This window comes from Xiphophorus couchianus, chromosome 18 (genome assembly GCF_001444195.1).
Source record: "Xiphophorus couchianus chromosome 18, X_couchianus-1.0, whole genome shotgun sequence".
Classification (NCBI taxonomy): domain Eukaryota; kingdom Metazoa; phylum Chordata; class Actinopteri; order Cyprinodontiformes; family Poeciliidae; genus Xiphophorus; species Xiphophorus couchianus.
The window spans coordinates 2,459,240-2,474,559 of NC_040245.1; the positions used below are offsets into that span (position 1 = coordinate 2,459,240).

General features: G+C 36.0%; 1 protein-coding gene across 9 annotated transcripts in view; it reads left to right on the forward strand.

Annotated features, from left to right (window-relative positions):
- ryr1b (ryanodine receptor 1b (skeletal)) overlaps positions 1 to 15,320 on the forward strand; it is a 125,667-nt gene that overhangs the window by 11,754 nt on the left and 98,593 nt on the right. For all 9 annotated transcript variants that reach the window (XM_028044534.1, XM_028044529.1, XM_028044531.1 and 6 more), the window contains 2 exons: positions 14,866 to 14,988; positions 15,066 to 15,167. In XM_028044534.1, the coding sequence (XP_027900335.1) occupies positions 14,866 to 14,988; positions 15,066 to 15,167 (225 nt within the window). The remainder of the gene's footprint in view (positions 1 to 14,865; positions 14,989 to 15,065; positions 15,168 to 15,320) is intronic.

The following is a 15,320-nucleotide window of genomic DNA, read 5'->3' on the forward strand; positions in this document are numbered from 1 at the left end:
TATTATTAAATGTTTCCAGAGGTCATGAAAGGTCAACTAACCCCGCATTTTCTTCAAATCAGACCAAATTGGCAACAATCAACTCAACTACGTTTGTTCAGCAACATTTTTTTGTTTGCGCTGCCTTTGCTTTGAAGATATTATAGAAAGTTTAAAGGTCAAAAGGTCAACCAGCCCCCCCATATTATCCGAATCTAACAAAGTTGGTGTCAGATTTACAGCAGAAGTTTTGTTTGTGCTGCTATCATTTTAAACATTTTAATAAAAAAGTCTCTGGAGGTCATCATCAAAACCTTCAAAGCAAAAGCAGCACAAACGCAATTTTCTACGGCACAAATGTAGCTGAGTTGATTGACACCAAATTTGTTTTGATTTTGTAAATGTGGGGGTTGGTTGACCTCTGATGACCTCTGGAAACTTTAAAAAAAATGATAGGGGCACAAATCAAACTTTTCCTGCACAAACGCAGCACAAACAATTGACACCAATTCTGCTAGATTTTGCGGGGCTGGTTGACCTTTTAACCTTTAAATTGTTATTGATATTTTCAAACCAAAAGCAGCGCAGCACAACAACTACGTTTATTATATTATACTATATTGTATGTTATATTATGTTATATAAACATTTTGTTTAACCAAATAGATTTGTTACAGTGTATTTTTTACTTTAATTTCAAAACTCAAAAAAACATTTTTTTGTAAAGTAAAAAACATTTTTTTGTAAAGTAAACATTTTTCCATTTGTTCTGTTGTATTTATCCTGCGAAATTTGTGTGAAAAACTAATTTATTTGAGGAAAACAAATAAAAAATAAATACATGTGACTCATTTCAGCATATTTGTAGATATTTGTACATTTTCCCCTTTAATTCTGCTGCTGGTTTCAGTCGGGATGTTTCAGTTTCATGTTTCTGCTTCAGCCATTCATGAGGGACTACATTTTTAATCTCAAAAAGTAAATAAGTATTCCTAAACTGCAACGTCTACACTATTAATTTTTTTTATTTTCCCCGTCATTTCATAAAATCTTGATTTCTGTTGAGATAAATACAGAAACTGCTAACAGGCTACTTATTTTTAGCATATTTCTAAAGGTGTGCCGCTAACGGTGGTAGCATGTTGGATCAGCTCTGATCTGTTATTTTGCTTTTAGATAGTTTGTTACGATGCGTAACCATGGCAACAAGGTAGCGTTTCAAAAGCTCAAATAATACCTGAACTATGACTATGAAAATCCCAGAGCTGTTGAAAAGGTTTCAGAGCAGAGAGAGACGGAGGAAGTTCAGATCATCTCTTCCATCGATCAGATAGAGATTTAAAGAGGAGTGGCAAAAGCAAAGGAGGTGGATTAGCAGCTGGGTGTCATCCAGGACAGATTACCGCTGAATATAATCTCTTGCTGTCTGGATTGTGAGCTGCTAGCATGTAGCTACATTAATGAGACTCTTAGAGTCACAGTCTTAAGTCAGAGGCTTATTCAAATTTGTTGCAAGACTGACTGCTACTGGAGATCCTTCCTTACAGCATGAATGACTCTTTTGAAGACACTTGCATGATATGTGTTATAAATTAATTTGCCTTTTGCTCTATTTTTGAGTTGGATATGAATCCAACCATCCAGCTGGTGTTGAAACCTTTATATGGTGACTTTAGTAAAACCTTTTGGGTGGAAATCTTAGGATGTTTTCACGGTAAACCCAGTTCGATTTGGGACCAGAATATTTTTTAATTTTCAGCTGCTGCGGTTCTCTTTCACACTGCACTGTGTCAAACAAACCAAACTAGCTAAAAAACCTGTTCCCCTCCTCGCCTGTGGGGGCGCTGCACCAAGAACCACTAAAGGAAACGACACAAAAACCTCTAAAGAAGACACTGAGCTGACTTTGTTCTTCACAGAATGTAAACAGAAATGGAGTGGCGTCAGATTTTAGCAGTTGTACAATTTCTCTTTTTCATTTTGGTTAAAAACCACAAGGCTTTTCTGTCGCTAGTGCTAGGCTAACGCGTTTGTTTTGGTTGTATATACCCAGAATGCCCTGTGCTGTAGTCCACTTCCTGCTTTTAGAGCGGACTAAGCAGTAGCTCATTCTTTGCCGATGTCAAATTTATTTACATACCCTTTTAAAAACAGGTTAAAGCTTCACCAAAGTGCCTTAGAAAGACATAAAAACTATAAAATCACAGTAAAATACAACAACAAAAAGAATAAAACTAAAACATCACAACAAAAAAGCTACAGTTGAGCCGATCTAATCTGGAAACGTAACTTTCTCCAGACAACAGGCGCAACCATGGAGAAAGCTTTAATGCTAACAAAATGCTAACTTTTCCAAAGGTTAACTTTTATTTTTGCGATAGACCAAATTCAGTTTTAACTATTTAAAAGAATAATAAAAGCATGTATAAGCCTGTTGCAATAGGCAGTTGATAAATTAATTGCATGATAAATTAAAAGGATCTCCATAATTTCCATTCTAATGATTAATATTTTTATTTATGGTTTCGGTTGTGTGTGGTTTTTATTTCCATTTTTATTTGTTACTTTTGTGTTTTATGTTGGGTATTAAAGATATCTTCCTATTCCAGTGTTAATTTTTATTTACAAAATTAACATTTATTAATCTTTGAGAGGAGAAACATGCATTATAATCCTATTATCGACACATTATTTGAAAATAGTCTCAAAGTGACAATATTATTGTTTATTATCCAGCAAATTATTTATTGTGACAGGCCTAAATATGTATGTTTTTGTTTTTAATTGCCGTCTTTGAATTGAAATAAATCCCTTTTATATTTTGCTGCTAACTGAAGCCTTCGGGTCAGCAGACCGCTATGAATCTTCTTTTAAAGAACTGGATTAATGCCAGCGGGAATCATTTATTTATGCCTGGACTTTCTTTGCTCTGCTGCAGTCTGCTCACATCGCCGCGTTTTAAAGGGCAAACGGTTGTTGAATCTTTGATGTTTGGCAGTTTGTAGCAGAGGCGAAGGCAACACTCAATACAACCTTAGATTTGAGTGAAAATCATGAATGTATGCTATTAAAATGAATTATTCATGATTTTGTTCTGATTCAAAGGAAGGTTTTGTAAAAACTTTGATATTAGGTATATTTTTAGCCCTAAGTTTATTGATGTTTTTCTCCTTTTGGTGGATATTTTCTTTGATCTTGTGGATTTACCAGCTTGTTGTCCTAATTTTCTCAGTGACGCGAGCGACTCTCTGTTCGCCGCTCTTCATCATCCGAGACCTCGGAGCATCCGCTGGTCAGCAGAAGGAGGAAACGTGATAGTGACAGCTGCAGGCGGCTAAAATAGGAGCAGAAGAAGAAGAAGGGGGGTGCGGCATGTGAGAAAAAGAGGCAATGGAGAGATAATAAGATAATATGGCATGAGAAGAAGAATCTGCAACAAAAGCAGAGGCTTTAAAATGAAACGTTGCAGAGTTGGGTGATTTATCGTCGGTGCATCTAAAATTAGATTTTTATTTTACTTTATTTTATAAAGTTTCTGCAGAGACAACTTGTTTCATCTGGTAGATCTTTAAATGGAGGCACTGAAACACTTTCTGCCTCATTTTTCAGTTCTAAATATCAGAGTTGGGTAGTAACCGGTTACATTTACTCACTTACATAAACTTTGGATAATATCAGAAATGTTCTAGAGTTTAAGTCAAAAATGTGAAAAACTCAGAAATGGCGTTTAATCTAAAAACTTTTCAAGGAAAAACAAAAAAGCGTGAATTTCTCAGCTTGAAAAGTCGAAAATTTGCAACAACAAAAAAAAGAATGTTGAGATCTGAGAAATAAAAAAAAACATTTCTGAGTTCAAAAGTTAATCAATTAAAACTTCAACCTCAGAAAATTGCTAAAAGTCAAAAGCACTTCACTTTGGAAACTGAAATTTGGTTGTTTTTTTTTTCCATAACATTTTTCTAACTTCTCAATTTTTCAGTTTTTAAACACGTCTTTGACTTTTCAAACTCAGTAATTTGTAAAAAAAAAAAAAAAAATCATGAAAATTTGAGCTTTAAAATTTTGACAATTTTTTGATTTTTCACAAATAAAACAACTCAGAAATGTTTGTGTTTTTATAGAGAATTTCTGCAATTAATCTCAAAATATGAATTGAAATGTACAGAAATCTACCATATTTTCCGCACTATAAGTTGCACCTAAAAACTTTCAATTTTCTCAAAAGCCTTGAGTGCGCCTTATAATCCGGTGCGCCTTATAATCCGGTGCGCCTTATATATGGACCAATATTGAGCCACAACAGGTCTCACAACTACAGTAAGCAGCCGCCGACTTTATTTCCCCCGTAGAAGAAGAAGCGCGCGGTGCAGGCTGGGTTTTGTGTAAAGACCCCAAAATGGCTCCTAATAAGAGACAAGCTTACGACGCAGAGTTTAAACTCAATGTGATCAGTGATGCAGTAGAACATGGGAACAGAGCAGCAGCGAGAGAATTTAACACGAACCAATCAATGGTTATAGTGGAAGTGGATCTATATTGTGATTTGATTTACCGTAACAGTATCAGACTGTTTTTTACGTGTTTATTGAATCGAGGAAAAGTTCCCCTCCACTATATGTTATATCTTGCTGTTGTTAAAAGATAAACTGTGTCACCAAAATACCACATCACTGACTTTACCTCGGGGGAAATAATAAAACAGCTGTTTATTCATTTTGGGAATGAACAGAGTTTTCAGAACGCTGGTTTGTAATTATTAATAAAGTTTGACTGACCTATCTGACTATTTTGTTGACATTCCCTTTATCGCAGTTCCATCTAATGGATGCATAACGTAACCCCGCCTCTACTGTAGCCTCTGTTCTATGCGCCTTATAATGCGGTGCGCCTTATATATGAAAAAAGTTTTAAAATAGGCCATTCATTGAAGGTGCGCCTTATAATGTGGTGCGCCTTATAGTGCGGAAAATACGGTACTCTTTTTTTATATATATACAATAGGCCTGTTACATGGTCATATAAATGCCGGGGTGCGAACCGTTCCTAAACACCTCAGTCAACCTGAAACACTGCAGCCTGGCCATCCGCTCCGTTCATCCAACCTTTGTGATTTCTGCTGGATTCGCTCATTAAGCCGCGCTGACGCCAGCCGCCCCGACCCATCAATTAACTTTCTGCCACCGTAAGAAGAGTCGGAACCAGCACATCGCTCTGCATGTGGGTGGAGGAGAGGAACTGTTGAAGGAGGCAGAATGGTGACGGGGATTCCCTCCTGACAGACGCGGCTGTATAATCAGCGGTTTCCCGCCGTGTTTCCCCCTCGGTGTGACGTCACAGGCCTCAGAGAGGGGAAATCCTCCACTGCAGGGTCTGCTCTCCTCCACAACCCAGAGTGTTCACCACATAATGAAGAGATTTTATTTTATTACCTAAATCTGAACAAGGAAAATATTTTTAACCTGGATTTCCTTGCAGATGCATCTCAAAATATTAGAATATTGTGTAAAAGTTAAATATTTCTTGCCAGTGGTGTAAGAAAGTAATTTAGATTTTTCATGATTATGTAAAAATGTTTCAGCGTTTCAGAAAATTAGAATCAATCAAAAAATGGACGTTTTAATCACAAATATCAGGATTTTCAAAAGTATCTGCAAGACAACGTATCTGCATCTGTAGCACCGCAAATGAGCGACGGCCACGCAGATCCTGATAAATAAATGACTGATATTAATATTGTGTCATATAATGCGCGAGGTCTGCGTGTTGGACACAGTGAAACAGACAGAGCGCGTCGCCTTGTGGTGGACAAATTACTGGAGACTTGTGATATACTGTGTGTGCAGGAGACATTCTTAGCTAAACAGGACCTGGAGAAGCTGAATTGCATACACAAAGACTTTTACGGCGCTGGTGAATCCACTACCGACCTTAGCACCAGAATAATTCGGGATAGCCGGTGGTGTTGCAATATTATGGCACAAAAAATATGATCAACTGGTTGATGTGATTAGACTGGGTGTGGATTGGGCCATAGGGCTGAAATTTACTTGTGGAGACAAACATTTTATTGTTTTAAACATATACACACCTTATGAATGTCCTCAAAACGAAGACGAATTTCTTAATAGACTGTCTTTTATTATGTCTTTTATGCAAGATAATCTATCCACTTGTTTTTTTATTGTGGGGGATTTAAATGCAGATGTTACAGATAAACATTCTACATTTAATGCAATTCTGTCACAGTAATGCCTTAATTCTTTCTAGTAAGGCACTTTTGCCTAACAACAGTTACACCTATATTAGTGAATCATGGCATACAACTTCCTGGTTAGATCATTGTATCTGTACAGCTGATGCTCATGATTCCATTCTGGGAATTCGTGTCAACTATGACCTTGCCACCACTGACCATATACCATTCTCCTTATGTGTAAACATGAATTGCATACCTTCTGTTTTGCCTGTAGACTATAATATAAGTACAGGAAAAATAGCATGGGATAACTTGACTGAAAAAGATCTATCAGATTATTGCTATCAAACTAATGACATGTTCAGCAATACATACTTACCAAAGGGAGCAATCTCATGCCGTGATATGAATTGTAAAGACCCTCAACATGGTATTGAGTTATGTACTCTGTATGAGAATGTTGTGAAATCCCTCCTTATCTCAAGCAAGCCACTGCATAAAACCATCTTGCATAGCACCAAGCCGGGTTGGAACGACTATGTAAAAGAACATCATGCAGAGGCCAGAAGGGCTCTTAAAGCATGGGCCGATGCGGGTAAACAGAGACATGGCCCCTTGTTTGAATACAAAAAACAAGCAAATGCTAATTTTAAACATTTTTTAAGATTCATAAGGAGACGTGAAAATACTATGAGGTCTGACTCTCTTGCTAGAAAGTTAGGAAATAATAATGTTAAGGACTTTTGGAAAGAAATAAAGAAAGTAAATAACTGTAAAACGTCACTTCCATCTACTATTGATGGTGTTACTGGTGTAAAAGAAATCACTCAGTTATGGAAAGAGCACTACAGTGCGCTGTTTAATTGTGTCAAAAGTGACATTTCTGACATAGGAAGCATTCACAGTAATGAGAATGTGACTGTATCCCCACAAGAAATATATCATATAATTATGACACTGAAAGACAATAAGGCCTGTGGGATGGATAACATATCCACTGAGCATTTGAAAAATGCAAGTAAAAAACTCTGTGCATTACTCTCTATGTGTTTCACTGGCTGTCTAGTACATGGTCTGCTACCTAAATCAATGTTATCTGTCATTCTGGTACCCACTATTAAAGACAAAGCGGGTAAGATTAGCTCCTTGGAGAATTACCGACCCATAGCTTTAGCTAGTAGTTTGTCGAAAGTTTTTGAAAGAGTCCTTCTAAATAGGCTGGAAGAGTTTCTTTTGACCTCTGATAATCAATTCGGTTTTAAACCCAAACATGGTACAGACATGTGTATTTTTGTGCTACAGGAGATTTTAGATTTGTATAATTTGCACAACACCACAGTATTTATGTGTTTTATTGATGCTTCTAAAGCATTTGATCGCGTGAATCATCAAAAATTGTTCTGCAAGTTAGAAAGCAGATATCTAATTAGAATAATGGTCTATTGGTATGGTCATCAACTAATGTATGTCAAATGGGGTAACTCATTGTCTGACTCGTTTAATGTTGGTAACGGAGTAAGGCAGGGAAGTATATTGTCCCCTTACCTTTTTAACATCTATATGGATGAACTATCAAAGCGCCTGAATTGTTGTAAAACAGGCTGTGTAGTTGGTGACCGCACAATCAATCACATAATGTATGCGGATGATTTGGTAATCTTATGCCCATATAGTGCTGGCCTTCAACAATTACTAAGGGTCTGCTCCCAATATGGATGTGATTTTGATGTCAAATATAACGCTAAGAAAAGCAATGTCATGATTGTTAGAAGTAGAGCAGATAAGCATCTGATAACCCCTGACTTCTCTTTATCTGGCATTGTCCTCAATATATGCAATGAAATTAAATATCTGGGACATTACATAACTGATGACCTATCTGATGATCGTGACATTTGTAGGCAGTATTGCATGATGTATGCACAGGCTAATATTTTGATCAGAAAGTTTGGTATGTGTTCATCCTCTGTGAAGGTAGCTCTTTTTAAAGTTTTTTGTACTTCATTTTACACAGCCCATCTATGGCGAAGATATAAAAAAAGTAGCCTGCACAAACTTTATGTGGCATACAATGATGGCCTGAGGCTCCTACTCAAAGTGCCTAGATGGAGCAGTGCCAGCCACATGTTTGCACATAACGCTGTTCCCACATGTGCAGCTGCGCTCAGGAATCTCATGTATAAATGTATGTGTAGATTATCCGTGTCATACAATAATATAATAGCAATTTTAGTAAACCCTGTTTTTAGTACAGCGAGATTTTTCTCAAGATTGTGGAAACATTGGCGTCATCATTTATTTGTGGCTCAGTGACTGTCATGTTTCTTTTTTTTGTTTTTTTTTCTTTTCTTTTTGTTTTACTATGGACCTCTTTTGTGTCTGAAATAAAGATTGATTGATTGATTGATTGATTGATATTTACTAAGCCTGTCATGGTAACAATTTTTACTGGATGATAAATTGTTCCATAAGTTAAGATAAATGATAATATTGTTGTTTTGAGACCATTTTCAACTAATATAATGGTAAGAACACATTCTCAAAATAAATAAGCTTCGAGTTCTAATGAACATTTAACAGATCCAATATTGTTTGAAAGCTTTTTGCTTAAATATTTATTTAAATAGCCGAAACAAATAAAGCAACAACTGGTGATTCTTGAGAAGAGGTCAAAACATGTCTGCTGGATAAAGCACAAAATTTCAATAAAATATACCCAAAATATTATTTATTCAAATATTTTTTTATTTTTATGCAGTAGGTGGATGGTGTCTGTAAAAGCCCTTGTCCTGGAGCAGAAATCATTATATTATAATAGTTTAAAACAATTAAAGGAATACTAAAATAATAAGTATTCAAATAAATAATTATATAAGTGTCAATGAATTGAATTAAAAATATTTCTTATATATCTTCCAACTCCGTGAGACATGAAAAGAACATAAAAAATCAGACATTATTGGGTTTTAGTTTTGGAATTAAAGCAGATCGTGTGTGACCTAGACTGAAAAAAAGTGGTAAAATGAACCTTTATTGAAGTTTCACAAATCAGAAACATGGTTTTAAATGTTCTGCTATTAGAGCAGAATAATCCAGTCCAGGTTTGAAGATTCTAGGTGTTGTAGTTTTTAAACTAGAGTCGATTAAAGATGCAGAAGGAAGTGAAAAATTAGGTGGAATCGCCCTTTAATCATTTCCTGAATGGAAAACCAACTTCAGCTTCGTATAGAAACACAAAACTTTCACAAAACTATCAGTTAAAAACTATCAGTTTTTTAAAGAAGTCTTAAGAATCAAGTTTTCTTTTTGTTTGTTATTATTTTTTGTTGTTGTTTTTTCCACCAGAACTGTTTATTTCTACTGCATGCTACTTTTTCTAGTAGGTCAAATTTTATGATCTGGCCCTATAATTCTTAATTGGTTTATTTAGTGTGAAGTTAATTTATTTTCATGTATTATGGCATAACTTCACATGCATCAGGTATTTCAGTTTATTTTTAGAAACATGTAGTTTTATGAGCGTGGAAGAAGGAAAAAAATACAAATATTAAGGAAAGAGAAAAGAGGCGTGTTGTATTTTATACAACATACATAAATGTTTAGTTTAAATAAATAGTTGAGTGCAGTGTTTTCTTTTTACTCAATAGTTCGTCACTCCGTCAGATGGACTTTATGTTGTTTTAAATATTTTGTTTGTTTCTTGACAAGCATTTGTCTGTAAAGCTGAGTAAAAGCATCTGTCATAGTTTCATTAAAAATAATCATATTTATTTTGGTCTGACTGTGTAGACAAAGTTCTGGGTGAGGTCTATTAAAAATTTAATTTTTGAAAAAGTGTAACTGTGAGGCTGAACCTCCCAGGAAATTTTAACCCATTTTGTCTCATATCTGAAGAATCACAGATTTACTCTGTTTCTGCCCACCTCTGCAAATACGTCAAATAAATAAAAAACTCTGTTTATAATTTGATTTGTGTATTATTAAATCTTTTTTCCTGAATCTGTTCTCAACAGTAAATTAGGCTGCAGTTACTCTGCTCTATTAAAACTGGCACTGCGTCATCATCATCATCATCATCATCATCCAGGCCAAATAACAACATCTGTGCTGTGATTTTTCTTTCAGCTTAAAGTTTGCAGATTTTTTAACACCATTTATGAAAGCTTCCGTGAGTAAAGCTGCTTTTCTCTAAGGAGAACCTGGAATGATTGAATGAGGATTTTGTCGCGCCTGTTTCTCCCCTCCATGTTTTTTTGGGCATCGTTCCCGCTTGTCTGCGCCGTCAAACGGCCCTCATGGTTATTTCCTCTATTTTAAAAGGCTGTAAATCCTCGGCTCTTTAATTGCCCCCATGCAGACTGACTGGGGTGTTTGTTTGTCTGAGTCTCTGCCACATTGTCCCTTCCTCTACCTTTGACCCCCACTAACACATAGCTACAATCTTTTAGCCGCTGAGCGATAGCAGGGTTCGTTTGCTAACACGCACTAGCATGTTGACCAGATATTGAATGTGTTTCATCAGGCAACTTAATTATGGAAGTTCAGTTAGTAGATCTGATGACGGCCACAATATTTAGACTTTTACTCAATAGTTTGTACTTGTTTTTGGTTCCATCAGAGGTGAATAAAATGAAAATAATGACTAAACAGGTTATGTGTTTGAATAGATTTTTATATTTTGGACATGATGCCTGATTTTGATTTTTTTTTTTGTTACTTATATGAATAAAATTTTGGTCCTTTAAAATACCAAAATTTCCACTTAGCTTTATATTTTGGTCCATTTGATTATATAATTTTTAAATATTAAATGATTGATAATTTGATCAATTACTCAGTACTTGAGCATTACTTTTTATCAAATACTTTTTTTACTCTTACTTTTTATTTCTTGGACAGCTATTTTTTATTTTTACTCGAGTATAATTTTTGAGTCACTTCTGCCACTGACTTATGCAAACAATTCAAACAAACCAAAACGTTTCTCCTGTCCACCATCTTCCCTTCTTGATGTTTTGTAGAATCATTTCTGTTTTCTCGCCTCCTGTTTGCTTTTAGCAGCTCTTGATTTGACCGTTGAGCGCCGTAGCTCATGTCTGCAGTGAAACGGAGAGGACACATTGCTCCAGTTTGTGAAGTGCATAGCAGGAAATGCGAGGACAGGACCAAGGAGACATTTCTAGGCTGAGAGGAGATAGATGATAGCCCTTTCAAAGGAAGAGGACGCTCTTCGGCCAAATAACCTCCAGAGGCCTTTAGGCTGGAAAGGAGAAGGAGATATTATGAGGTCACTGATGGACATTAAGTTGTATTAACATGTAATGAGCTGCAAACAGCTTTGTCTGCCTGTGGGTTTAACTTTTAAGGGGAGTTATTGTGCAAAATTCACATTTTTGTTTGCATCTCTACTGATTCCAAAAGCAGCTCAAACGCTGAACAACAAAGAAACACTCAGTCCTTTTTTGGCAATAAGCTGAAAACAAGCAGCTTCAAATCCTCCCAATTGTTAAGTCAGATTCATCTGTGCGGTTACCTAGCAACCCTGGCAAGTCCAGCCCTGTCACCTAGCAACCAAAGCAGAGCTCCAGCAGGTTTGGTCGGCTGGTTTTATGGCTGTATAATGGCTGCTGGAAAAGACATGTGTTTCGTTGCTGACCTACCATCCAGAAACAACTTGCTGCATTCTTGTTGGTTGTGCAGGAGGCTCCACTTATGCTTGTCAAAGATGTACAGTTGTAAGATTACTAGGGCTAAGACAATTAATGGTGATTAATTCTGATTAATCACCATTAATTGATTATTGAAATAATGGTCAACTAATTTAGTAATTGATAAATTGCTAACTGGAGTTTGTAGAATCAAAAAAGATAATTTGGGGGGAAAAGCAGTAAGAAAATATAAGTTATAACATTTAATCTCCCTTTGGGATCAATAGAGTCAATACGATTTTTAAAATATGATTAATCATCAGAATAATCAATAGATTGATTACTAAAATAATTAGCTGCTGCAGCCCTACTAATTACACAGCTGTTTGCAGCTATTTTCTTGTACAAATGTAAACATTTAATCAAGGGGCGTGGCCAACAACAGCTTATTAGGATTTAAAGTGATAGTGACGCCCTAAAACATCTCAGTCTGAAAGGAGCTCAGAATAAGCAGAACTTAGACTAAAATCTCATTATCTAAGAAGGATTTTGAGCAAAAAATGTAATGATTATATTTTGTTCAGCACATAGACCTATCCTAAAGTGGTCAAGGAAGCATAATAGGTCACCTTTACTAACATATTAAGGATCCTGTGTCACCAGGATCATTGTTTCTTCAGGTAGAAGAGAGAACGATTGGATAAAAGGGTAAAAAGTCTCGACTTGGTCCAGGAGTGTTTAGCTGTTTAGCCAGAGAGGAACATTAGGGAGATGCTTCCACTTTGATGAGGGTTAGCAGCTGGGAATGCTGCTGTCAGGTGTTGGTTTCACACAGGATGGGTGTTTATTGCTGCCTTCACACCGGTCTGTGGCACCTCCAGGGACTGACAAGGGAAACAATTACACACTGTTAGTATTAGCGTTCGAGCTGCTGGCGTCTCCTGCGGTTTGCAGCAGCGGCTTCCTGCATGTTTTTTTCTCTTCCTGGTGGTATTTGATTCAGGTGTGAACCAGAGATCTAAAACATAAACGATGCCGGACATTGAAAACTGACTTTGGACACTTCAGTCTTCTGACCTGACCAGTTAAACTTTATCAGCTGATTTCTCTGCTTTATGCCGCTCGCAGTGTCAGATATGTTACTGATTTCTTTTTCTTAATCTGTTTTTCTGCAATAATTTACTGTATAGTTCCCAGTCCGTCTTTTTCTATGTTTAACACAAATCCACATTTTGTTAATTTTTTGAAAATGTGACTCAGTTGCGTATCCAAGTCCTAAATGTCTAATTCGAAACACCGATAGGTGTTTTCTGTTATTTTCTTACCAAATATTTTCTAGTTCCTAGTGGAAATATCTTATTACACTTGAAATAAAATAAAAGTAATTTTTCAGCAAGACATAGAAACTTGTCTTAATTGAATAATTTCTTAATATTGATAAAAAGTACTAATTACACTGGCATTTAAATGTACTTTTAACAAGACATTTTTCCCATGTTATAAGTGAAATAATCTGTCAGTGAAACTAAAACTGGGTTGCTAGGTTACGGGCTGGGCTTGGCTGGGGTTGCCAGGTAACGGCGGAGTAGAACATTCTACTGGTGCAACTAGAACGTTTTTGTCAAATTTAAGGAATTATTGACTTAAATCTAGCTTCTATATCTTGCTGAAAAGTCTATTTTTTCGTTTTAAAGGTTTTGTTGGCTCTACTGGCCTTTATTTGAAAGTAGTTTGACAGGAAACAGGTTATGAGAGAGGGGGAAGACATGCGGCAAATGTCACCAGGCCGGGCATCGATCCTGCGACCACAGCAACGAGGACTAAGGCTTCAATATGTGGGTCGTGCTTTCCCACCACAGCACCCGAAAAGTCTATTTTAAGTTAGTTTTTTCTTATTTTAAGTGTACTGAGATATTTGCACTAGAAACTAGACTAAAATCCTTGGTAAGATTTGGTGTTTTTGCAGTGTATTCTGCTATTACACCTGAATTTTACCTGTGGGACAATTTTATTCTGTTCTTTTTTTATGATCAACATTTTAAGTTGGGGAAGTGTTATGCAAAATAGATTTTTTTTAGAAACTATATAACTTTATATATATTATAACTGAGCTCATCTTGTGTATTATTTATCCGTCCAACACGCCTAAGAACGCTTGTAAACGGCATAATGAGGAGTATTGTTGGGATGACTTCCTGAAGGCGGAAATCAGATTTATTTTAAGTTGTATTTGATTTAAGGAGCAATTTTATAACAAGTGAAAGTAACATAGTTACTCTATTGTGCTATAATGCCTGTAAACACTTACCGCCCGTTTAATCTTTTAAATATTGATGAACAATGACATAAAAATGTCCTTCTTTGAAATAAAATGTAAAATTCTAAAATTATAATTAAATTTATTTCAAATAAAATTTTAAATAAACTTGTGATCAGATTTATAATTTCTAGAAAATGTAGATTAAAAAGACATTAACAGTAATATTCAATAAATTAGATAATAACTGTAAATAATTTGGGTTATTACAAGTAATTACCCAAATGTTATTTGGATGTTTTTGTAGTCTTATTTTTATTGATTTGTGCAGCACTTTGAGCTGCTTTTAGTATGAAGGGTGTTTTATAAATAAAATTGATTGATTGATTATTTCTGATACTCATTACCAGTCAAATAAAAGTTTATGTCATTAATATGAAATATTACATATTTTCTTATTATCAAAGGAGGGGATTATGTTGAATAATTTTATTATCTGGTGATAAAGTCGTAATATATCATCTGATAAAATCAGAGTTAGCATTTATGCTAACTTAAGGTAATAATTATTGAATAGTGAATAAAAAAACTAGAAGTTGATGTTTCTTTACTTATTTGGTATCATTGTCTGAAGGTTTGCAAATGGGGTTAATGTTCTTTGGAAATCCCTGGTCCAGAGGACCAAATAAAAAGCTTTACTGGGCCAGATTTGGCCCCCTGGCCTTAAGTTTGACTCCCCTGAAATAGAGCGAAGAAAGGCACTAAATAAAGGTGTTTTTGTGCAGGATGACCAGGTGGTTCTGCAGTGCACCGCCTCCGTTCTGAAGGAGCAGCAGATCAAACTCTGTCTCTCCTGCGAGGGCTTCGGGAACCGACTCTGCTTCCTGGAAACCACGTCCAACGCTCAGGTAACTTCCTGCACTCTGCTGCTGCTCTTAACCTCTTCCTGGTCACCTGTGGTTCACCTGTGGTTCTTCCTCTGCAGAATGTTCCCCCGGACCTGGCCATCTGCACGTTCATCCTGGAGCAGTCGCTCTCGGTCCGAGCGCTGGTGGAGATGCTGGCCAACACAGTGGAGATGACCGAGGTGAGCTGAATCCTAATCTAACAGCTGCAGGATGTAACGTTTATAAAAAAGTTACTTTTGAGTTGCCAAAAATTCTTCCCATGTAATAGTATCACTTCTTCAATATATTTTTACTCAAGTAAAGGTATAAAGTAGCTGTTCAAGAAATTACTC